Raw genomic sequence first — 26,566 nt, 5'->3', positions numbered from 1 at the left:
AGACCCTTCTTCAGACTGATGTCAGGGGGGCGGGACAAAGGAAGGATATAGGTGGAGACAGGAAGATAGAGGGAGATCTGGGAAGGAGGAGGGGAAGAGAGGGACAGAGGAGCTATCTGAAGTTGGAGAAGTCGACGTTCATACCACCGGGCTGCAAACTGCCCAGGCGAAATATGAGGTGCTGCTCCTCCAATTTCCGGCGGGCCTCACTATGGCACTGGAGGAGGCCCATGACAGAAAGGTCAGACTGGGAATGGGAGGGGGAGTTAAAGTGCTCGGCCACCGGGAGATCAGTTTTGTTAATGCGGACCGAGCGCAGGTGTTCAGTGAAGCTATCGCCGAGCCTGCGCTTGGTTTCGCCGATGTAAATAAGTTGGCATCTAGAGCAGCGGATGCAATAGATGAGGTTGGAGGAGGTGCAGGTGAACCTTTGTCTCACCTGGAAAGACTGTTTGGGTCCTTGGATGGAGTTGAGGGGGGAGGTAAAGGGACAGGTGTTGCATCTCGTGCGGTTGCAGGGGAAAGTGCCCGGGGTTGGGGTGGTTTGGGTAGGAAGGGACGAGTGGACCAGGGAGTCACGGAGGGAACGGTCTCTGCGGAACGCAGAGAGGGGAGGGGATGGGAAGATATGGCCAGTGGTGGGGTCCCGTTGTAGGTGACGGAAATGTTGGTGGATGATATGTTGGATCCGCTGGCTGGTGGGGTGGAAGGTGAGAACGAGGGGGATCCTGTCCTTGTTGCGAGTGGGGGGAGGGGGAGCAAGAGCCGAGCTGCGGGATGTAGAAGAGGCCCTAGTGAGAGCCTCATCTATAATGGCGGAGGAGAAGCCCCGTTTTCTGAAGTATGAATATTGTTTTCTCTAATTTCAAGTAACCCCTGCATTCCCTCCCTTTCCCCACCCCCACCCTAGACGTTCTACCAGTTCCACTGTTCACATCCTTGTACCCCTTCATTATCACCACTACCCCAGCCAGCAATGGGCCAATGTGGGCTCCACCCTTCCTTGGTCATCTGTTGCCGGCCCTGCTTTGTTCTAGCCCTTTTGTTACCTCCAGTTCCCTCCCTTCTACTTTCAGTCTGATGAAGGGTCCCGACCCGAAACGTCACCCATCTTTTTCTCCAGAGATGCTGCCTGACGCGCTGAGTTACTCCAGTACTTTGTATCTGCCTCTGTTCAGTCTAAGCCAAGCTTATGAACCCCCCCCCCCCCTAATGCCGAAGCTGAACATTGGTGACATCCCTAAAGGTGTCTACTACTGGGTATGCAAAGTGAATTCCAGTTGGTACTGTTCAGTCATAGAGTGAAACAGTATGGGAAAAGGCCCTTCGGCCCAACTGGCCCACATCGGCCAACACTAATCTCATCTGCCCGCATTTGGTCCATATCCCTCCAAACCTGTCCTATCCATGTACCTGTCCAACTGTTTCTTAAATGTTGGGATAGTCCCTGCCTCAACTACCTCCTCTGGCATCTTGTTCCATACACCCACCACCCTTTGTGTGGAAAAGGTTACCTCTCAGATTCCTATTAAATCTTTTCCCCTTCACCATAAACCTATGTCCTCGATTCACTCACTCTGGGCAAGAAATTCTGTGCATCTACCCGATCTATTCCTCTCATTATTTTGTGCACCTCTATAAGATCACCCCTCATCCTCCTGCGCTCCAAGGAGTAGAGCCCCTGCCTACTCAACCTCTGCCTATAGCTCAGACCTTCTAGCCCTGGCCACATCCTCGTAAATCTTCTCTGCACCCTTTCCAGCTCCGGTTACCCTCCCCGCCCACCACCTTTCGGTGAACCGTGGAGACAAAACTCAGACCAAGAGGCCCCCGCTCACCGTCAGCAGATCCAGCGGGGGAGTTGAGAGACAGGAGACTGTGGACGTCACTGCTCTCCGAGTCCTGAGTGTCGGAAGACTGCGAGAGCCTGAGGGGTCCTCGGCGGCCATTGTCGGGCAAGGAGGGTGCGGGATGGTGGATGAGAACAGTCTCTGAGCGGCTGCTGCTGGTGCTGGTGCTGCTGGTGCTGCTGGTGTGTGGTTGGGAAGGGCCGGGGCTGCTGTCCTCCCCTCCCCCAGGGCGGGGGGCTTCTGCCGGCCCCTGCGCTCCGGGCGCCGGGCCCTCCGCCATGACGATCTGCACCCGCGAGCCGGAGGGGTCGATGGCGGCGCCCGAACTGCCGTACACGGCCTCTTCATAGGAGGGCAGCGAGACGGGGACCCCGTCCACCACGATGGAGACCTGGTTGCCGGACACGCCCTGGTCCCGCCTGGCGGCACAAACACGCGTCCGTTAGTCACGCGGGCGGTTAGTGTCATATCATATCATATATATACAGCCGGAAACAGGCCTTTTCGGCCCACCAAGTCCGTGCCGCCCAGCGATCCCCGTACATTAACACTATCCTACACCCACTAGGGACAATTTTTACATTTACCCAGCCAATTAACCTACATACCTGTACGTCTTTGGAGTGTGGGAGGAAACCGAAGATCTCGGAGAAAACCCACGCAGGTCACCGTCCCCGTTCTTGTGGGACAGACCAGCTCCAGGAGCAGCAACTCCGCACCCTCTGGGATCCAAACGGCCAGAGTCCCCATCCACCAACACGTGACCTCCTCGCCACACCCGCCTCTCCCCCTCCCCGTACCGCACCCATCCGTCCCCTCCCCCTCCGCTCTGAGCTCCCCACTCCTTCCCACCTTAGCTCACACTCCCCCCCCATTCACCTTTCCCTGCGTGGCTTCCTGCTCTCCCCCCTACTCTCTCTGCTCTCCCTCCTCTACTCCCCCCCCATTCCCTACTCATCCCCCCAGTGCCCCACACTCCCCCCTCTCCTCCCCCACACCCCTCTCCCCTCGCTTGGTATCTCACTCTCCCCATTCTATCTGCACTCTCCCTCCTCTACCACCCCTCCCCACCCACCCCCCTCTCTCCTGCCCGCGGCACCTTGCACTTAGTCCCCTCCCCCCCCCCCACCACCACAACCAACCCGCGTTCCCCACAATCCCTCCACCCCATCGGCTCCACCACCACCTCCCTCACCCCCCCCCCCACCCCCCCCCCCCACCATCCCAAGTTCACCCTCTCCTCACACTCGGCCCACTCCCTCCCCTTGTTCCCCAAACTTCCTCCTCACCCCACTGCGCCCCGTATCCCCCCACGGTTCCCGCATGGCATCCCTCGCTACCACCTATGCCCCGCTGTGCTCTGCAGAGTGGGTGTGTGGGGAGCAGACGCACCGCCCATGCCCCCCCCCCCCCCCGTGGCATCCCCCACTACCACCTACTCCCTACACACCCACTCCCTCCCCCACCGTGCCTGCATTCCCCACCCTCCCCGCACACCTACTCTCTGCCTCACGTTACCTGCTTTCCCCACACACCCACTCTGCTTCCCCATGGCATTCCCCACACTCCCCACACACCCACTCTCTGCCTCACGGTACCTGCATTCCAACACTCCCCGCACACCCACTGTCTGCCTCACAGTGCCGGCATTCCCCACACGCCCACTCTCTGCCTCACGGTACCTGCATTCCCACACTCCCCGCACACCCACTCTGCTTCCCCACGGCATTCCCCACACTATACCTATTCCCCACTCCGGCTCTTTTCCCCGCGCCGCCCATACTCCCCGCGAATCCACTCTGCTCCCCCATGGTCTCTCCCACTACTACCTACACCCCACACCCTCCCCCGTGGCACCCTGCCCACCCCCCCCTTCCCCCCCAGACTCAAGCACCTTCCCCCAGACCTTGCCTTACCTGCTGTGGTGGAACGACTTGAGTTTGGGTTGCAGCAGAACAAAGAGGACGACCAGGAGGAGGATGAGGGCCACAGAGCTGGCCGTAGATGCCACGATCGACAGTGTCGGCACCCCGATACTCTCCCCGCTCTTTTTATCTAAACGGAGGAGGGTAAACAGAGTGAGTGCACCTCGTCACCTCCTCTGCACCTTGTGGTGTTGATCGGCAAATAATCATCAGCGTACAATTGGCCATAGTTACAATTGGCCATATAATTGGCCATAGACTTGGTAGTGTTGAACCCATCCTCACTGCTAATCCAGTACATGGATCACATTGGCAATGGCCAAGAAATACAAGTACAATCAATCTGTGGCCAGTGGACCCGAGGGTTATGGATGAGTGCAGACAGAGTCTACCCTGCATATTGGTCTTGAGTCATGGAGACATAAACAGGGAAACAGGCCCTTCGGCCCACCTGTTTACGCCAATCCCTCACTAATCCTATTTTACTTTCCCCATGTTCCTGTCGACTCCTCCCGACCTCTACCACACATCCGCACACCAGAGGCAAGTTCCAGAGGCCGAGTGACCCAGCAACCCACACTTCTTTGCGACGCGAGAGGACACCAGAGCACCCGTGGGAAAGCCGTGCAGTCACAGGGAGAACATGGAAACTCCACGCAGACAGCACCCGCGGTCAGGATTTAGCCCGTGCGTCTGACATGAAAACAGAGAGTGCTGAAGGTGCTCAGAAGGTCAGGCAGGGACAACACTGAAGTGGCTAAAACCAGAGGGATCAGGTTTATGGAAAGAGAAAATAAAAACGAAAAATGCATGAGTCTCTTAAAATCAGCTGACCTTTCCAGAGGAAGTATAACAATCATTATATCAGTAAAGCAGGTACATGGCCAATAAATTATTTGACTTAATTTTCTGAGGCAAGGTACATGGACAAAAATTCATATGATCGTAAAACACAGGAACAGAATTAGGCCATTCAGCCCATCGAATCTCTTGAGATTTTCACAAGGTTACTTCATCAGATTGAAGGTTACTTCACCTGAAACTGAAGTAACCTTCAATCTGATGAAGTAACCTTCTGAAAATCTCAGTGTAGGAAAGAACTGCAGATGCCGGTTTAAATCGTAAGTAGACACAAAATGCAGGAGTAACTCAGCGGGTCAGGCAGCATCTCTGGAGAGAGGGAATGGGTGACGTTTCGGGTCAAGACCCTTCTTCAGACTGATGTCAGGGGAGTGGGCGGGACAGAGATAAAATATAGTCGGAGGCAGAAAGACTGGTGGGAGAACTAGGAAGGGGGAGGGGATGGAGCGAGAGGGAAAACAAAAGCTATTTGAAGTTAGAGAAGTCAATGTTCATACCGTTGGGGTGTACACTACCCAAACAAAATATGAGGTGCTGTTCCTCCAATTTGCACTGGGCCACACTCTGACAATGGAGGAGGCCCTGGACAGAAAGGTCAGATTGGGAATGGGAGGGGGAGTTAAAATGCCGAGCAACCGGGAGATCAGGTAAGTTAAGGCGGGCTGAGCGGAGGTGTTCAGCAAAACCCAATCACCCGGTTGCTCGGCATTTTAACTCCCCCTCCCATTTCCAATCTGACCTTTCTGTCCTGGGCCTCCTCCATTGTCAGAGTGAGGCCGCGCTTGGTCTCGCCGATACACAGGAGTTTAAGATTATTGTGGCAAGTTGGAGTTGATGTGGCCTCATTGCCAAGTGGCTGAATGGTCTGCACCTCAATCAGATACTGTCACTAGAATGGCTAATTCTGGGTGCGTTGATTGCAGGGCTCCATTTGTGAGCTCAATCTCCCTTTGAGGTGTTCATGAGGTTATATAATTTGCCCACGTGATGCTAAGCCATTCATGCTATTGCTGTGTGTAACTGCAGGCCAAAGGTCAAACATAAGGCAGGGAGCGAGTCAAGGGCCACAGCATACCAAGCTTTATTGTTCTGAACAGCTGACAGTCTTACTCGGGTGGACTCTCTCCCCAGCTAAAGGTCAGGAGATGAACAACGGAGGGTTGGTCTGTAACTTGCAACGTCACCCGTTGCGACCTTTGGTACAGGTTGTAAATGTGCGCGACTTCGCATCTCAAGTAAGTCTCAATGTTCTTTTGAACCAATTAGGAGATAAGATACGATAGAACTTTATTTATCTCAGGAGGGAAATTGGTCTGCTAACAGTCATAAAGCACAACAAGTAGTATAATTTACATCGGCGAAACCAAGCGCAGGCTCGGCGATCGCTTCGCTCAACACCTGTGCTCGGTCCGCATTGACCAAACTGATCTCCCGGTGGCCGAGCACTTCAACTCCCCCTCCCATTCCCAGTCTGACCTTTCTGTCATGGGCCTCCTCCAGTGCCATAGTGAGGCCCACCGGAAATTGGAGGAATAGCACTTCATATTTCGCCTGGGCAGCTTGCAGCCCAGTGGTATGAACGTCGACATGTCCAACTTTAGATAGTTCTGCTGTCCCTCTCTTCCCCTCCTCCTTCCCAGATCTCCCTCTATCTTCCTGTCTCCACCTATATCCTTCCTTTGTCCCGCCCCCCCTGACATCAGTCTGAAGAAGGGTCTCGACCCGAAACGTCACCCATTCCTTCTCTCCCGAGGTGCTGCCTGACCTGCTGAGTTACTCCAGCATTTTGTGAATAAAGCACAACAAGATACATGAAATTAAAGTGACGAATGGAAAGGATAGGGGGTGTGCATAGATTGGGGGGGGGGGGGGAGGGGAGGGGAGTTAGTCTACCCCACGACAGAAGGGGGAGGAGTTGTACAGTTTGATAGCTACAGGGAAATAGGATCTCCTGTGGCGTTCTGTGCTGCATCTTGGTGGAAGAACAGGTATCGGACTTTCGGTGCAGTTTAGTTTACTTTTAGTTTGGAGATACAGCGCAGAGACTGGCCCTTCGGCCCACAGAGTCCGTGCCGACCGGCAATCACCCCGTACACTAGCACTCTCCCACACACGAGGGCCAACTTCACCGAAGCAAAATTAACCCACAAACCTGCACATCTTTGGGGTGTGGGAGGAAACCGAAGCACCCGGCGGAAACCCACGCGGTCACAGCAGGACATACAAACTCCGTACGTACAGTACCCACAGTTAGTATCGAACCAGGATCTCTGGGACTGTGAGGCAGCACCTCTACCACTGTGCCACTGTTCCGCCCTGAGATGCAAGATGGGCCCAGGAGCCCGACACTGACCTGGGTTTAGTCTGCAGCTGACCTCCATGGCGGGCTCCCACTCTCCGCTCTCGCAGGTCAGGTACTTGTAGTCCCCCTTCAGCATGTAGCCCTCGTGGCAGAAGTACTCGATGACCGTCTTGGGCACAAAGTCGTTGCAGGTGGATGGGTGGCAAGCAAAACCCCCATTTTCCGGTTGGAAAGGGTGCCGGCAGTTGGCTGCGGAGAGAGAGGACAAGGTTCAGAGAATGCAGGGAGCCGCCGTTCACTGACAGCTCTTCGGTGAGCTTCGTTTAGTTTAGAGATGCAGCGCAGAAATAGGCTCTTCGGCCCACCAAGTCCTCGCCCGACCAGCGATCCCCACACACTAACACTATCCTGCACACACTAGGGACAATTTACAATCTTTACCAAAGCCAATTAGCCGACAAACCTGTACGACTTTGGAGTGCGAGAGGAAACCGGAACCCCCGGGGAAAACGCACGCAGTTCACGGGGAGAACGTACAAACTCCGTACAGACAGCACCCGTAGTCAGGATCGAACATGGGACTCTGGCGCTGTAAGTCAACCGCTGCGCCACCGTGCCGCAGAAAGGGCTGGAGCTGGAGCCGGCTTGAGTCCCAGCTGCCAGTGACACAGCTCATAGCCTAAGCTGTTCTCCTCCGGTCCACGTGACTTTCCCTGACTACGAAGCTCTCCCCATCACCGCCACCTCCCTTGGCCTCCCACCCCACTGTGATCCTCCAGCTTACCCCCATCCCCACCCCCACCCCTCCCCACCTGCTCAGCAGTCTTCAACTATGATACCATCCCTCCTCAGTGTCATAGAGAGAAACAGCATGGAAACAGGTCCTTCAGCCCAACTTGCCCACACCGACCTACATGTCCCATCTAAACTGGTCCCACCTGCCCACGTTTGGCCCATATCCATCTAAACCTCTCCTGTCCATGTGCCTGTCTAAATGTCTTTTGAACGTTGTTATAGTACCTGCCTCGACTACCTCCTCTGGCAGATCTACATAAAATACCGGAATAACTCTGCGGGTCAGGCAGCATCTCTGGAGAAAAAGGATGGGAGACGTTTCGGGTTCGGGACCCTTCTTCTGCCTCCTCTGGCAGCTAATTCCTTATGCCCACCCTCCTTCCCCGATCCTCTTTCCCCCTAAAGGGGTCCTCTCTGACCAAAGCCCCCTCCTTTGCCCAGGAGAAGCGTTGGGAAGCAGTATTCCAGGCTGGAAACCTGGGCCATAACTCACTCCGACCCGCTACCGAGGCCCGAGGAGGGCAAAGGTCAAAGTGTGATTGTGGCCTATGGAGGAGATGGGGTGGTACATAACTTGGGTTGCTTCCTCCATGACCACATCTGCCTTGCCAATTCCCAGGCAGCTCACACCTCTCCCATTTTTTAAAAAGTTGATGCCTTCAAGCAGATACAGCGGGAGGTCTGTAGGGCTCTGAACAGCTGTTCTGTCAGGTTCAAACCGACCCCGTGTCCGCCTTGCGGGAAGGATGAGCAATGCTCACTCTCCCAGCTTACTCTGGTTTCCTCCCACATGCCAGAGACCAGTGGGCTGGCAAGTTCGTTGGCCTCTGCAAATTGACCGTGTTGTGCAGGTGAGTAGTGGAAGTTGTGGGGGGGTTGATGGGAACATGGGGAGGATAAGCTGAAATGTATGTGCGTGCGGGTGCTTAATTTAGTTGGTCAAAGGATCTGCTCCATGCTAGGATGCACATTCCTTTCACTAAGTTCATAAGTTCACAGGTCATAGGAGCAGAAGCAGGCCATTCGGCCCAAGGAATCCACTCCGCAATTGAATCATGGCTGATCTATTTTTTCCTCTCATCCCCATTCTCCTGCCTTCTCCCCCTGACCCTTGATCTATGGTGGTGCCTGCAGAATGGAGGCAAGGATGAGATGCCACTGGGCAGCCATTGCGAGTCAGTGTTTCAGCAGACTCACTGCCTCCGGAGAAACTAAGCAAAACCTTGCAAAAGCCACACGCCCAAGTTCCCCTTCCTCAATGCGCAGCCTTCCTGTGACTGCCACGAGACCAGTGCATGGGTTGACGAAGCCTACCCTCCCAGCGTGGCCCACCCGGCTGCATGGTTGCCTTAGATGCAGATGGTTGCAAGATCAGGCAGAATTGTGAGTGCATTCCCTGGCCTGACGCAGCGGTGCAGTACTGCGGGAGTGCTGGGCCGTCAGCGCTGCGGTTTTGCTCTAGACCCCCTGGTGTGGTTTCATCGTTTTCAGGAAGAGCAGGGATAGTTTCCTTCACATCCCATCTCAAGTTTACACCTCCACCAGCAGAACAAATCCTTGGGGCATCGCTGCATTGCGCATGAATGGGATCTTGCTGTGCGCCAGGCGGCCACTAGGTTACCAGCAGTGCATCACCGTTCACATCTCCTCGGCTGGGCTTGGAGTGAGCCGGGATCAGGAAACGGCGCCGCACAAAGGCGACGACCATCTCACTGCAGTTGGCATCTGGCCCAGTGGTTGCCGTGGCAACAGCCACGGGACCTCTTCAGACACCCACCGGGGATGATTAAAAGAGGTCGTCATTCAGAGTTGGGCAGTAACCACGCTCGAGGCACAGGCCAAGGCCGAACAACAAGGTCACTAATTCACCAACAAGGCAATTAACCCCCACCCCTGTGGGAATGCCCATCAGCTCAATGCTGAGAGCACTGCAGGTGGATAGAGTCTTGATTAGTACAGGTGTCAGGGGTTATAGGGAGAAGGCAGGAGAATGGGGTTAGGAGGGAGAGATAGATCAGCCATGATTGAATGGCGGACTAGACATGATGGGCCCAATGGTCTAATTCTACACCAATTCCTTATGACCTTATGACTGTTGGATTGAGTAGGAGGCTGCATCTTCACCAATCTGAATCTAGCTGGGACAATGCGGGCCAAGACATGGTCTCTCAAGATGTGTGCGACAATTATAAGAAGAGATTGGATCGTTCAGCTTGGTTCCGTTTAGAGATACAGCATGGAAAGCAGCCCTTTGGCCCACCGAGTCCGCACCGACCAGCGTTTCCCGTACAGTTACACTATCCTACACATACTAGGGACAATTTGCAATTTTACCAAACCAATCAGCCTACAAACCTGTACGTCTTTTAAGTGTGGGAGGAAACCAGGGCACCCGGGGAAAGCCCTCACGATCACGGGGAGAACGTACAAACTCCGTACAGACAGTGCTTGTGGTCAGGACTGAGCCCGGGTCTCTGGCGCTGTACAGCAGCAACTCTACCACTATGCCACCATGCAATATAAAATTACATGAGGCTTAGAGAGAAAAGGCAGTCAGAACCTTTTACCCCATGGTGGAAATGGCCAATGCTGGAGGGCACAACTTTAAGGAGGGGCGGGGGGGGGGGGGGGGGGGGGGGGGGGAGTTTAATGGGGATGTGCAGGGCAGGGGTTTTTGCACAGGGAGTGGTGGGGGGCTGGGGGCAGAGCCAGGGTGGTGATGGAGGCAGATACGATAGCGATGTTTAGGAGGCTTTTAGACAGGCGCAAGGAAGCACAAGGAATAGAAGGATGAGGATTACGTACGGGCAGAGATAAAATCAGTTCAACCTGGCATCATGTTTGGAACCAACACTGGTTGCTACCTTCTTTAGTCAGAGGGTAGTTAATCTGTGGAACTCATCGCCACAGAGGGCTGTGGAGGCCAAGTCAGCGGAGAATTTTAAGGCAGAGATAGACAAATTCTTGATTACAACAGGTGTCAAGGGTTATGGGGAGAAGGCAAGAAAGTCGGATTAGGAGGCAGAGATCAGCCACGATTAATGGCGGAGTAGACTCAATGGGCCAAATGGCCTAATTCTTCACCTATAACTTGTGAACTTGTGAACATTGTGGGCCAAAGGGCCTGTTCCTGTGCTGTACCGGTCGGTCTATGTTCTAATTGTCAGCCGAGGTTGAGTTGGCGACTTGTCCACCTGTCGGGCAGAAGGCCGGAATATAAAACCAAGACTGTCATCCTTGAACAGCCCAGAGGGAGTGCCATCGGAGACTGGTATAAAAGGTCCCACGGCTCCATTTTGTACACACTCACGGTTATGAAGCATTGATCAGCTGCGCCCAAATCGGCTACAAAGCATTTCTACATTCAGATTAAAAACTAGGGGCAAAAACATGACATCAACACCTTATGCCCGATCTGCTACTCAGTAAGCTCATGCCTGGTCTCTTACCTCAGCACTTCCTTGCACTAACTCAATATGTAAAGGTCTGTTGGTCTCTGTCCTGAATATCATCCGTGACCGAGACTCCACTGTGCAGAGAATTCCAGAGATTCGCCACCCTTTGGACGATGAGATTTCTCCCTGTGTCTGAGCATCAAGCCCCTCATTACAGAATAATCAGACTCCTAAAATACCTCATTAGCTGTCAACCGCTGCTGGGTGTTCCATGACAGGAAAAGTCTTGCAAAATGCAAGATCTTCCTTTTCAATCACAAACTAGCTCGTTGCTGCAGCAGAAAACAGCATCGCCGAAAGTGCCCTGGACAGCTGCCACATACATTCCTGTCCCAGTACGACACGGCCCATTGTCAGAGGGATTGAGATCAGACAATGTGCAGGACATGGCTGGGTTAAAAGCTGATCTCACCCTCCCCGTTCATCAGACTGAACTGGGCATGACAGGCTCTGACAAGGACTGGAGGTCAGCCTAAGATAGATACAAATTAATACGAGGGGAAAGATCGCACACAGGCAGCACAGGGCAGAAATGGGTGGATGTCCACAGAAAAAGGAATAGTCACGCGCACCCACACAAAAGACAAAGATGCACACACACACACCAAGGATGAGATATCGAGGAATGGCACGCACACGCACAATCGCGCGCGCACACACACACACACACACACACACACACACACACACACACACACACACACACACACACACACACACAGGAAAGCAATAGAGATACAGACAAAGACACACAAACATGCACATGAAGGGAAGAAAAATAGACATACAGAAAAGGTAGAGACATAGCTACACATATACACACCGGAATGTGATAAAGACACACAGGAAATATACAGAGAGAGATATGCCCACATAGGAAAGAGATAAGAGACACACACAATCGACAAAGAAGGACACATTTGAGACACGATCACGGCAAGATTTCAGAGCAACCCATAAGCATTACAGCAACAGTCATGAATCTGAGCCGCATTTGGAAATCATAATGCTATTTGTACCAATACATCCTGCAATGTGTTAACAAACGACTTGGCATGCACAAGGGACTTGGGTTTTGTTTTGATTTTGCACTATAGTGGGTCTTTTTATGATTCAACTTTTTTTGATTGTTTATTATATTATCTATTGAACACTGTGTTTACAATCCTGTTGTGGTGCAGCACTTGCTGCATTTCATTGTTCCGTTCCGGGACATATGACAATAAAACACTCTTGACTCAGGGAACACGTCAATAATTTTAGTCATGTTGGTGGAAAATAAAACACTGCGCACGCACGCACGCAGCACATTGGCAGGATGTGCCCTGCTCTGGAGAAAACCCGCGCGGTCACGGGGAGAACGTACAAACTCTGTACAGGCAACGCCCGTAGTCAGGATCGAGCCCGGGTATCTGGCACTGCAAGCGCTGTACGGCAGCAACTCTACCGCTGTCCCATCGTGCCGCCCTTAGGAATTTAGGGAGGGAATTCCAGAGTCTGGGAACAAGAAAGTCAATGTTGCACCAATCACAGTCTTGGAAGGGAGAGGAATAGGAAGAACAATTAAGTATAAACTGAAAATTGCTGGAAACACTCAGGAGGTCAGGCAGCATCCGTGGGAAGAGAAACACAGCCAATGTTTCAGGTCAACATTTACCAGTGTATGGTCGGATTTGCAGGAATAACATAGTGAATAAAGTTTTTCGCTCTATCTTGGTACACATCACAATAATAAATCAACACTGACATCATTCAGACCCACATTCTTATTAGATCAAAGCTAAACTGTATCTTAATTTCATTTGCCTGTCTTTGTTCATACCTTTCCCAAACAAATCTTATCAATTTCAGTTTTGACTCTTTATTGAACATTTTTTGTGGTGATTGCGTTATCTCAGTACTGTGTTTACAGACCTGTGTTTACAGACATGCTGCTGCAAGTAAGGATTTCATTGTTTAGTTATTGGTACAAATGACAATTAAATCTTGACTCTTGTCCATGTAGCTTTTTAGAAAGGTCCCACTATTCTTTGTGTGAAGACCTTCCTGACATTAATCAGTCGGTTGGGTCCAATCGTTAGACAACAAACCTTGTTATGGACTCCGATACAGAGTAAATCCCCTGTTACAGCTGTCAAGCCGTTTGAAACAGCTCATTTATATCACCCTTTACCTCTGCCACTGCCAGGAGCATTGTACAACATTGCACGATGCATTCTGCCCACGCAATTTAATCCAAACTCAATGAACCACCCCATTTGCTGATGAACCTAATGACTGATGATTCTGTGCAAATATAATCCCTTCTCACTTTTTGCTCCATCTTCCCCATTTTTTTGTTACACTTCCTTTGAATGAAAAGCAAAAGGAACCAGAATTTCACCCTGAAGGTCAAGGGATTATCCCGGGAAATTACCCCAATTGCCATCTGTTCTGGGGGAGTCCTGCCTTTGTGTTGGTCCCTTGTGTTGGTCCCTTGCTTAATGCTGCTCGACAGCGGCGAGAAGCAAAATGAGTGTTTAATTTTGTTTAGTTTATGAGCAAAGATCACCTGTTCACTAGTTCTACCCTGCACACTAGGGGCAACTTAGTCTAGTTTAGTTTATTAATGTCCCGTGTGCCGAGGTACAGTAAAAAGCTTTTTGGTGTGGTATCCAGTCAGCAAAAAGACCACACGTGATTGCAATCAAGCTGTCCACAGTGCACAGATACAGGTTAAAGGGTGTAGCATAACGTTAAAAGATTTAAAAGAGAGAAGTGGATCAGCTATCATTCATTACAATCGCTCCAGAGACCAGCAAGCAAACCTTCAGTTAGCAAGAGACCAGCAAGCAAAGCCGACCTTCGGCGCCATCTTGCTTTGCAGGATTTATACCAACCAATTAACCTACAAACCTGCGCATCTTTGGAATGTGGGAAGAAACCAGAGCACCCGGAGAAAACCCACACAGTCACAGGGGGAACGTACAAACTCTGTACAGACATCACACATAGTCAGGATCGAACCTGAGTCCCTGGTGCTACAAGGCAGTAACTCTACCGCCGCGTCATCGTGCGCTGAGTGTTGGGAAGGCACAAGGACTGTGGATCTCCTGTTCCCAACTTCAGGCTCCTGGATCCAGTGATGGCAGCCCCAGATTACTGCACATGGACACGGCTGCCAAGATGTTGCAGGAAGGCCGCGCTGACCGAAAGACTTAGGGACACGTCGAAGAAAATTTGCATCACGATCACCAAATCTCAGCACCCGAGACTAACCTCAGACGAGAGTCACACTGTACAAAAACCCGACACAAAGACCGATCCCACTGAACAGCACACAATTAAAAATGTGTGCAAGTCATTCAGACATTGTAGAGGTTTCTGGCTGAAAATGTTTTTAAAAAAAAGAGGAACTTTGCATTGTAGAAGTTTGACAGCACACAGGACAAAGTTCTCCACTTGCTTATCTTTGCCTGAAATCTGAAGAAGGGTCCCGACCCGAAACGTCGCCTCAATTGGTTCATTTATTAATGTCTTGTGTATTGGGACACAGTGAAAAGCTTTGTTTGTGCACTAGCCAATCAAGAGACTACCTATCCTTGTTCTTCAGAAATGCTGCCTGACCCGCTGAGGTACTCCAGCACTTTGTCTCTTCTTTTGCAAACCAACATCTGCAGTTCCTTGTTTCTATATTTAAACTCTACACCAAAGAAGAGTGTGCACCATCTCCAGGATGCTGGACTGTCAGCCACATGGTGTGGGCCTCTCAAATGCACAATCTCCACCTTCTACAGTGGGGTTGTCAAAGGCTCTCAGAAATGTCACAACTCATGCACCAGTGGGGAAGTGACGCCATTAATGTTTAATGCAGAGGAGTCAGAGTTAACCTTTCAGTTCTGACGAAGGATCTTCAACCTGATCTTCCCACAGCAACGTTACTGAGACTGGTTAGCGCGTTGCTGTTTCTGGCATCTTGCTGCGTAATGAAAGATAAAGTTGCATTTACATACATCCATTACATACATCCTTTTGTGTATGTCCGTCTGGAACCCCTTCCACTGCTCAAAGCATCCATTCTCTCCACCAGCGGCATGCACAGCTACAGCATGCACCATGCACAAAATGCACTGCACAACATCCCCTGGTGTCTCCCAAACCTTATATATACCTCTTGGAATGAAAGGGCAAAGTAGTAAGCAGCTGGTCTCATTGTTGTCTCCCAGCCCTCGTCCTTTTACATTCCCTGCCTGCTGACGGTGGAAGTCTAGCAATTGCAGAGATGCATCTGGGCACGGAGGTCGCCATTTTAGATTCAACAGGTCAGTGGCAGGCAGTGGAAGAGTCTGACAGAAAGGGCCATAATTAATTTTAAAAAACAGCTCCAAGTTTGCACTCTGCAGGCTGTTCAGTTGTGTAAAGAGCATCTGCAGTCTGACTCAGAAAGTGTCGCAGTAACACAGCACAAAAACAGGCCTTTCTGCCCACCAAGTCTGTACAGACGATCAAGCACCCACGTTTAGACAAGTCTCTTCACGAATCCCATTTCGTTCTCTGCACATGTTCATTCCATCACTCACCCGCGCACTTTGGGCAATTTACAGTGGCCAATTAACCTACCAATCCAAAAAGAGACACAAAGTGCTCAAGGATGAGACATAACTCGGCCACTCCCTCTTCTCCCCTCTCCCTCTTCTCCCCTCTCCTCCCCTCTCCCATCAGGCAAAAAGTATAGAAGTGTGAAAACGCACGCCTCCAGATTCAGGAACAGTTTCTTCCCAGCTGTTATCAGGTAACTGAATGAGTCATCCTACCACAACCAGAGAGCAGTGCTGAACTACTATCTACCTCATTGGTGACCCTCAGACTATCCTTGATTGGACTCTGCTGGCTTTACCTTGCACTAAACGTTATTCCCTTATAATGTATCAATGCACTGTAAATGGCTCGATTGGAATCATGTGTCGTCTTTCCGCTGACTGGATGGCGCGCAACAAAAGCTTCTCACCGTACCTAGGTACACGCGACAATGAACTAAACTGAGTAACTCAGTGGGTCAAGCAGCATTGCTGGGAAGCCTGGATAGGTGATGGTTCGGGTCTTACCCCAGCACTTCTTGCGTGGTTTCTTTTGTAAACCAACATCTGCTGTTCCTTGTAGCCACAACCTACCAATCCACACATCTTTGGGATGTGTGGGGGGGGGGGGGGGGGGGGGTAAACCCCTGGGGAAGAATTTCTACTGTAGCCCAAAATGCCAGAAGCAGATTAAATGGCATAGCAATCCTCTTTGTTCAATAAGCTCTTAGCTGGAGCAAAAGGGTGCACCCAAGCCTATCAATTATTAATCAAGTTGCGATCAGTTGAAACCAAAATGCGGTCACAGTTCACAGCTCTGTCGCTGCAGCCTGAAGGTATCAGAAGCTCGGTAATTTAAGGCCCCGCTCCAGGGACTTCGAAGCATAATCAGGGCCGCCATCCCAGTGCAATGCTGAGGGAGCGCTGAACCGGGCCGGGATGAGCTGTGATTATGGATCAGACATTAAACACAAGTGCAGTCTGCTCTCTAAATGTATGCAAAAGAGCCCAACACCGACCGCCGCTTCAATGAGAGCAGGGCTGTCCAGCGCAATATCAAGCCCCACAAGTCAGTGAGGATCAAAAAGGCTGCCCATGGCTCCAAGTCTAAAATGAAAGACAGAGAACACTTGAAACAGCAGGTCGGGATGCGCCAGTGGGGAAGTGAAGCCATTAATGTTTAATGCAGGGGAGTCAGAGTTAACCTTTCAGTTCTGACGAAAGATCTTCAACCTGAAACGTTAACCCTTTCTCTTCCCACAGCAACGTTACCGAGACTGGTTAGCGCGTTGCTGTTTCTGGCATCCTGCTGCGTAATGAAAGATAAAGTTGCATTTACATACATCCTTTTGTGTGTGTGTGTTTTTTCATTTAAAGTCCCAAACGCAGTCGCCAAAGTCACAGCGACAAACTTAAAAAGGCAAGGAGGAAGTGCAGCGGCCAATTATTGTAGAGCCATTTCATCAAGGCTGCTTTGGAAATGCTGCTTCACAGGCAAGTATTAGCAAGACATGTCCCCATGCACAAAAGGACACAATGTGCTGGAGTAACTCAGCAGGTCAGGCAGCATCTCTGGAGAACATGGAGAGATGACATTTTGGGTCGAAACCCTTCCTCAGACCCATACTCCAGCACTTTGTGTCCTTTCGTGTGTTAACCAACCGCTGCAGTTCTTTGCTTCTTCATCTCGCTTGCACTTCCTCTAAACACTGGCATTGCCTGAAACAAGACGGTGTCTGTTTAACCATTTCCCCCAAAAGACAGCATCTCTGACAGTGCAGAGCTCTGCAGGTTGTTCAGCCGTTTGAAGAGCAACTTGAATCTAACTCAACGAGAAAGTGTCAAAGAGTCACACGTCACAAGAACCACCAAGTCTGTTCAGTCTGAAGAAGGGTCTCGACCCGAAACGTCGCCCATTCCTTCTCTCCTGAGATGCTGCCTGACCTGCTGAGTTACTCCAGCATTTTGTGAATAAATACCTTCGATTTGTACCAGCATCTGCAGTTATTTTCTTAGACCAAGTCTGTTCCCATCACCAGGCAGCAGAAACAAGGAATGGCAGATACTGGTTTAGAGGGCTCCACAGAAGGCTGTGGAGGCCAAGTCAATGGATATTTTTAAGGCAGTGATAGATAGCTTCTTGATTAGTACAGGTGTGAGAGGTTATGGGGAGAAGGCAGGAGAATGGGGTTAGGAGGGAGAGATAGATCAGCCATGATTGAATGGTGGAGTAGACTTGATGGGCCGAATGGCCTAACTCTACCCCTTACAAGAAAAAGAGATACAAAGTGCTGGAGAAACTCAATGGGTCAGGCAGCATCCCACGGAAAACATAGATAGGTGATGTTTCGGTCGAGACCCTTGTTCAGACTAATGCACTTTCATCCTAATCTTTCGCTAATCCTATTTCCTTGTCCCCACAGGCCCATCAGCTCCCCTCAGAGACCACCACTCTCACCTACGTAGCCAATTCACCGACTAATCCACAGCTCTTTGGGACTTGGAGGAAACAGGAGCTCCCGGTGGAAACCCACGGTCACGGGGAAACCATGCAAACTCCACACAGATAGCCTTGGAGGTGGGGATGGAATGGGGGGAGGGGGGTCGCTGGAGCTGCGAGACACCAGCTCAGCGCTTCCTCCAGCTGACTGACTGAATAGAAAAACTGTCTGAAGTCGAGTCCCGAAACATCACACATTCCTTCTCTCCCGAGATGCTGCCTGACCCAGATACAAAGTGCTGGAGAAACTCAATGGGTCAGGCAGCATCCCATGGAGAACATAGATAGGTGACATTTCGGGTCGAGTTTGAGTTACTCCAGCATTTTGTGTCGACCTTCCATTTAAACCAGCATCTGCAGTTTTTTCTTGCCCCTACAGTAAAACTGGTTTCTCCCTTTCATTATCCGATGCTTCAACAGCTGCCACATTTCAACACCTTCACTGGCTGCAAATTGTCTCAACACCCATGGATACACATAAGCTGTGACAGGGAGGGAATTTAAAGCTCCCTGCACACCAGAAAGCCTGCTGTTCCTGCATCAGCCTCGTTTATACCAAAGTTTAAACAGAGCTGTGATATTTCCTTTTTTTTTATTAATGAAAAAAATGAGAGAAAAACAAAGCTTCGGTTTCTACTAACAGGTGAAATGTTTACAGCATGCGAGAGAGAATGTTTAACATTTATTCCTGTGAAAACCTCAATTCCTGTTGCCATAGAATTTCAGCAGCTGAGGGGCAAATGATGCTGCAATGTGTGATTTTTAAAGACAAAGGTGATGTAGTGAGGGTGAGAGGTAGAGTGAGAGTATGAAGAGCTCCGACCAGAAATGTTGGCTATTCCCTGCCAAGATGCTGCCTGGCCTGACCTGGCCCGCTGAGTTGCCCCAGCATTCTGCACTTTGAGTGAGGCGTAGTGTCTTGTTGGCTCAATCAGTGTTTAGAGCGGGGCAGCAACCTTTTGGGTTTTGTCACCACTTTCATTAGTGTCAACAGGCGGGAGGAGGGGGGGCTGGGGGTGCGCCTCAAGCTTCACGCCCAGGGACAGACAAAGCCACATCCTGCTGCAGCAGCTGCGGGACCAAGATACACCGGCACTCTTTCCTGATCGCTCTCAACTCCTACACCCCTCTCGAGAGCAGAGATAAAAGAGCGTAGCAGCTGGTTCCGAGCCACGCTCGCTGCCAAGCTTTGTGAGGCATCCACTGACCGTCTGCCTGGTGCTAGTTGGGGCCCTCTCTGCAGGCAGAGGCCGTGGTGGCAGCTGAAGGCAGCAGCTGGGCCTCTCTGAAGGCCGCACTTTGCTCTGTCAGCCCCGCCAGGGCCACAGAGGGCAGAGGTCATCACCGTTACCATGGGACCACATGGTAGCAGTGAGGCAGCACTGCATTACCGCTTGGATGGACGTTTATGAGAAAAATCAACATCAAGATAAGTGTACTGATTGGAAATCTCACATAAAAACAGAACATTCTGGAAATATTCAGCAAGAGAAACGGTTAAGTCTGTGAATCTTCGTAAGACCGAGAGCATTAGCTCTGCTACTCTCTCCAGAGATGCTGCCTGACCTGCTGCTCCTTCCCAACAATTTTAGGTTTTATTTATTAAAAAAATAGGGTTATTTATTAAAAAATAAAGTTATTTGTCTTTTGAGCACCAGGGGCAAGGCCAAAATTTATCTCCCATTCCTAAGTGGCTCACTTGGCGGCCATTTAAGAGTCAACTCCTTTGTTGAGCCTGAATTGACATGTAGGTCAGGCAGGGTCAGAAATATACCATTATTCCCCCAAAACAACATAACAGAACCAGATGGGGTTTTTAAACAACCTGGTAGTTTGTGATCATCACTACTGATAAATACATTTCCTACAATAAAACGAATTAAAATGTTTATTATGCGCTCTTTTGGTTGCCCCGGATAGGAAAGACATGGAGGAGTGACACTCAGCAGGACAGGCAGCATCTCTGGAGGGAAGGAATGGGCGACATTTCGGGTCGAGGACCTTCTTCAGCCATTTGGAGGCTTTGGAGAGGGTACAGAAGACGTTTCCCAGACTGTTGCCTGGATTAGAGGTTATTAGTTGGAAGGACAAATTGTTTCCTCAGGAGCACAGGAGGTTCAAAGGAGTCCTGATAGAGGTTCATAGGATTGTGAGAGTCATAGATAGGGTAGCCCCCCCCCCCCCCCCCCCCACGAAGGGAAACATTTAAAGGCGATGTGCAGCGCACATAGTTTTTTACATTGTGGGTGGTGGAGGCCTGGGACCCACTGCCAGTGGTGATGGAGGCCTGGGACCCACTGCAAGGGGTGGTGGTGGTGGAGGCCTGGGACCCACTGCAAGGGGTGGTGGAGGCCTGGGACCCACTGCCAGTGGTGGTGGAGGCCTGGGGCCCACTGCAAGGGGTGGTGGTGGTGGTGGCCTGGGACCCACTGCCAGTGGTGGTGGAGGCCTGGGACCCACTTCCAGTAGTGATGGAGGCCTGGGACCCACTGCCAGTGGTGGTGGAGGCCTGGGACCCACTTCCAGTGGTGGTGGAGGCCTGGGACCCACTGCAAGGGGTGTTGGAGGCCTGGGACCCACTGCAAGGGGTGGTGGAGGCCTGGGACCCACTGCAAGGGGTGGTGGTGGTGGAGGCCTGGGACCCACTGCCAGTGGTGATGGAGGCCTGGGACCCACTGCCAGTGGTGGTGGAGGCCTGGGACCCACTTCCAGTGGTGATGGAGGCCTGGGACCCACTGCCAGTGGTGGTGGAGGCCTGGGACCCACTTCCAGTGGTGGTGGAGGCCCGGGACCCACTGCAAGGGGTGTTGGAGGCCTGGGACCCACTGCAAGGGGTGGTGGAGGCCTGGGACCCACTGCAAGGGGTGGTGGTGGTGGAGACCTGGGGCCCACTGCTAGTGGTGGTGAAGGCCTAGGACCCACTGCCAGGGGTGGTGGTGGTGGTGGAGGCAGATACGGCAGTGGCATGCGAGTCACTTTTAGTTAGACTCGCGACTATGCAGGGAATTGAGGGATGTGGATCATGTGCAGGCTGAGGAGCTAGGTCACCTTAACATCATGTTCGGTGTGGACATTGTGGGCCGAAGGGCCAGTTCTCGTGCTATACTGTTCCATGTACTAACTTCCACAGCTGCCAATAGAGGGATTTGAACTCGTACCTGGAGTGATGATGTGGTAGTATAACTGCTTCCCCCCCACTAAACCCTGACCTCCATCGTATAAATAATTCCACAGCACCGTGTCAAAGAGCAGAGAAGCACCACCCAGTGCCCTGGTTAACATTCGTCTCTTAGTCAACAACACAGGGATAGTCTGAAGAAGGGTCCCGACACAAAACATCACCTATTCCTTTTCTCAAGAGATGCTTGCCTGATGGCACGGTGGCGCAGCGGTAGAGTTGCTGCCTTACAGCGAATGCAGCGCCGGAGACTCAGGTTCGATCCTGACTACAGGCGCCGTCTGTACGGAGTTTGTACATTCTCCCCATGACCTGCGTGGGTTTTCTCAGAGATCTTCGGTTTCCTCCCACGCTCCAAAGACGTACAGGTATGTAGGTTAATTGACTGGGTAAATGTAAAAATTGTCCCTAGTGTGTGTAGGATAGTGTTAGTGTGCGGGGATCGCTGGGCGGCGTGGACTCGGTGGGCCTGTTTCCACGCTGTATCTCTAAATCTAAAAAAAACCTCTGAGTTACCCCAGCTTTTTATGTCTACAGAGATAGATTATGTGGGCGTGATTAAAGTGTTTGCAAAATCTCCTGTGTGCCTTGTTTCTCACTTTACAACAGCGACTTACACTTCAAAGGTCCCTAACTGCAGAGTGTGAAGGCAGTGAAAGGGTTATATGCAAACTCATTTCTCATTCCTCTGAAGAATTATTTATGACAAGGAAGTGAACTTGCTCCATTTGCTTACGCCTTGCTGAGAAATACAATTTATTGGCTTCTCCCTCTCCCAAGATAGCTGGTCACTACAGTTTTAAAGCCAAGTCATCTCATAATGTGGGAATTTCCAGAAAGTTTCACTGTAGTTGCAATCTGCATTACATTGGTATGAATATTCTTCTGAGCTTTTATTTATTTTTTGAAAAGGCCAACCTCACAGGGGTATAAATACATTAAGGGGCACGAGTGAGTTAAAAAAAAAAATTTGTCCCTCATTCTATATTAGTTTGGTTGAGAGATGCAACCCGGATATAGGCCCTTCGGCCCACCGTGTCCGCACCGACATGCGATCACCGCACATTAAAACTGTCCGACGCACACCAGGGGCAATTTTACATTTACACCAAGCCAATTAACCTACAAACCTGCACGTCTTTGGAGCGTGGGAGGAAACCAAAGATATCTGTGAAAACCCTTGCAGGTCACGGGGAGAAAGTACAAACTCCATACAAACAAGCACCCATAGTCAGGATTGAACCCGGGTCTCCAGCGCTGTAAGGCAGTAGCTCTGCCACCGTGCCAACTCGCCATGCGTGACCTCGCAAGGTTTAAGCCAACGGGTTAAACATGCCTCGTCTTTGCATTATTCAACCCCTTTCATTTGGTTCTGGTCCCATTGATTCAGGGCGGGGGGGGGGGGGGGGGGGGGGAGCTGGTGGGGAGGGATCTGACGTGGGTGCCAACCAACACTCAATGGCATTCACTAGTGCCTCACTGTCTCAGGGGGGGACTGCCTGAGCCTTGAGCTCCACACTGTTGGAGCAGCTGTTGAACCGACACCTCACGTTAGAGTGATAGGACATGGGCACTCTCCTGTGTTTTGGTCAATGTTCCACCATCGCCCAGCATTGCTAAAACTATTTAGCTGGGATGTCCTGACGCCACTAAATGCACCTCTGCCTTTGGTATCCTCCATAACTTCCAAGTCTCCCTCAGTGCTACAGAGCCGACTAAAGTACAACTCCAATAATCAGTGTCTGGTGGTGTTGAAGTTTGTTCTGTTAAATGTCACACCCAAATACACTCGTTTCATTTCTTGCTTGTTATGCAGTAGAATAATAGTCTGAAGAAGGGCTCCGACCCGAAATCTCACCTATTCTTTTTCTCCAGCCATGCTGCCTGACCTGCTGAGTTACTCCAGCGCTTTGAGTCTATCTTCGATATCAACCAGCATAGACAGTTCCTTCCTGCACAGAATAATATATTTTCCAGTGAACTTGAAAGGGAGCATGGGAAACGGAGTGTCAGTGAATTTAAATGTAAGTGGGAAACTGGCCCTCGCAAGTGTAAAGGGGGCACAAGAAGCAAGCAGTGTAGTGGCATAGTTGGTGAGAGGTACTGCCTCAGAGCTCCAGCAACCCGGGCTCATAAGGTCAGAAGTGTTAGGAGTAGAATTGGGCCATTCAGCCCATCAGATCTACTCCACCATTCAATCATGGCTGACCTATCTCTCCCTCCCATCGCCATTCTCCTGCCTTCCCCCTATAACCTCTGACACCGGTACTAATCAAGAATCTACCTATCACTGCCTTAAAAATATTCACTGACGGCCTCCACAACCTTCTGTGGCAATGAATTCCACAGATCTACCGCCCTGTGACTAAATTTCTCATCTCCTTCCTAAAACAACATCCTTTAATTCTGTGGTTATTGTTGTGATATTGCTGGGACTACTTTGTTGTATCACAAGGACTACTTTGTTTGCCTGTGTAGTAACGTGTGTATATAAGAGAATTAGGTGATTAGGTGGTCACTCTGGTTCCAGGTGGCCACGGAATAAACAGCCTGGATTTAAGCTCCAGCATTATAACCTTTTAAACACGTGTACTTGTGGTCCATCCAGGGTCATAACAAAGGTACAACAGATACCGGACCACGAAGTACAACAGTTATAACCTGTAGTCCTAGAGTCTCCCACTAGTGGAAACATCCTCTCCGCATCCACTCTACCCAAGCCTTTCACTATTCTGTATGTTTCAATGAGGTCCCCCCTCATTCGGTTCGATCTTGACCACTGTGGAGTTTACACGTTCTTGCTATAAACCCGTGCAGGTCGGTAGGTCCCCGTGGCACTGCAACATCTGGTAGAATCCAGAGCTGTGAGGCCGCAGCTCCACCACACTGCCCTTGTTGGAGTTCAGCTGATTCAGCCAAGAGCAAGGCGTGGGGGCTGCGTGCAGTTGAAGGAGAAATTACATAGAAGTTCGTCTAGACGACACCGAAAGAACCACAGGCTGCAGTTTAGGTGGAGCTGGTATAAACAAGATGCTTTAATCTACACCAAGATGAGAGAACATTGATAAAAAGCAAGAAAATGGACAAAAGTGATATATGTGTAACTCGATTTAATGCTTGTTGAAAAACCATGCAAGCACATCATGCATTTCCCTCCATCCTTCATGCCAGACAATCTCAAGAAGGGCTTCAACCCCAAGCATCACCTAATCCTTTTCACAAACCTAAAAAAGCTTTTACTATCCTCCTTTACATTATTGGCTAGTTTACCCTCGTACCTCATCTTTTCTCCCCGTATTGCCTTTTTAGTTATCTTCTGTTGCTCTTTAAAAGAGTCCCAATCCTCTGGCTTCCCACTCTTCTTTGCTATGTTCTATGTCTTCTCTTTTATTTTTATACTGCCCTTGACTTCCCTTGTCCGCCACGGGTGCCTCTTACTCCCCTTAGAATCTTTCCTCCTCTTTGGGATAAATTGATCCTGCAACTTCTGCATTGTTCCCAGGAATACCCTGACTCCCCTATCCCTAAGAGCTCTATCTAGCTCTCTCTTGAATGCATTCAGAGAATTGGCCTCCACTGCCTTCTGAGGCAGAGAATTCCACAGATTTACAACTCTCTGACTGAAAAAGTTTTTCCTCATCTCTGTTCTAAATGGCCTACCCCTTATTCTTAAACTGTGGCCCCTGGTTCTGGACTCCCCCAACATTGGGAACATGTTTGCTGCCGCTAACGTGTCCAACCCTTTAATAATCTTATAAGTTTCGATAAGATCCCCTCTCATCCTTCTAATTTCCAGTGTATACAAACCTAGCCGCTCCAGTCTTTCAACATATGACAGTCCCGCCATTCCGGGAATTAACCTAGTAAACGCCCTCAATAGCAAGAATATCCTTCCTCAAATTTGTCAAATTTGGAGACCAAAACTGCACACAGTGCTCCAGGTGCGGTCTCACCAGGGCCCGGTACAACTGCAGAAGGACCTATTTGCTCCTATACTCAACTCCTCTTGTTATGAAGGCCAACATTCCATTGGCTTTCTTCACTGACTGCTGTACCTGCATGCTTCCTTTCAGTGACTGATGCACTACTAGGACACCCAGATCTCGTTGTACGTCCCCTTTTCCTAACTTGACACCATTCTGATAATAATCTGCCTTCCTATTCTTTCCACCAAAGTGGATAACCTCACACTTATCCACATTAAACTGCATCTGCCATGCATCCGTCCACTCACACAACCTGTCCAAGTCACCCTGCAACCTCATAGCATCTTCCTCACAGTTCACACTGCCATCCAGCTTTGTATCATCTGCAAATTTGCTAATGGTACTTTTAATCCCTTCATCCAAGTCATTAATGTATATTGTAAATAGCTGCGGTCCCAGCACCGAGCCTTGCTGTACCCCACTAGTCACTGCCTGCCATTCTGAAAGGGACCCATTTATCCCCACTCTTTGCTTTGTCTGTCAACCGATTTTCTATCCATGTCAGTACCCTACCACCAATACCATGTGCTCTAATTTTGTCCACTAATCTCCTATGTGGGACCTTGTCGAAGGCTTTCTGAAAGTCGAGGTACACCACATCCACTGGCTCTCCCCTGTCCATTTTCCTAGTTACATCCTCCGAAAATTCCAGAAGATTAGTCAAGCATGATTTCCCCTTCGTAAATCCATGCTGACTCGGAATGATCTTGTTACTGCTATCCAAATGCTCCGCAATTTCGTCTTTTATAATTGACTCCAGCATCTTCCCCACCACTGATGTCAGATTAACTGGTCTATAATTTCCCGTTTTCTCTCTCCCTCCTTTCTTAAAAAGTGGGATAACATTAGCTACCCTCCAATCGGACTTTTACCTTCAATTAACACTTACTTTCTTTCAGCCAACAGTCGTCCTTGCTCCTGCCCTCCCGACCTTTACTGATTGACTGCTAGCGTCCCTTTGGCGCTCTTTTTAAACGGACTTTTACCTTCAATTAACACTTACTTTCTTTCAGCCAACGGTCGTCCTTGCTCCTGCTCTCCCGACCTTTACTGGCTCGGGACAAAGTTCAGAGTCCGCGGTGGGCGAGTCGGACTTACTGGGAGAGTCCTGTCCATGACGGACAGGCCAGGCCTGCTGGAGGGCTTGGCCCTGCAAAG

At 50.5% G+C, this 26,566-nt stretch overlaps 1 protein-coding gene across 1 annotated transcript in view; it reads right to left on the bottom strand.

Annotated features, from left to right (window-relative positions):
• LOC144597215 (sushi domain-containing protein 6-like) overlaps positions 1–26,566 on the bottom strand; it is a 65,005-nt gene that overhangs the window by 7,163 nt on the left and 31,276 nt on the right. Inside the window, exons 3-5 of the mRNA XM_078406230.1 lie at positions 6,990–7,187; positions 3,767–3,905; positions 1,839–2,269 (exon numbers count right to left, since the gene is read on the bottom strand). Coding sequence (XP_078262356.1) covers positions 1,839–2,269; positions 3,767–3,905; positions 6,990–7,187 — 768 coding nt within the window. The remainder of the gene's footprint in view (positions 1–1,838; positions 2,270–3,766; positions 3,906–6,989; positions 7,188–26,566) is intronic.

The sequence above is a fragment of the Rhinoraja longicauda genome, chromosome 10 (assembly GCF_053455715.1).
Source record: "Rhinoraja longicauda isolate Sanriku21f chromosome 10, sRhiLon1.1, whole genome shotgun sequence".
In the NCBI taxonomy this organism is placed as follows: Eukaryota; Metazoa; Chordata; class Chondrichthyes; order Rajiformes; family Arhynchobatidae; genus Rhinoraja; species Rhinoraja longicauda.
The sequence above is the reverse complement of the archived record's forward strand: the minus strand, read 5'-3'. Positions and strand labels throughout refer to the sequence as shown.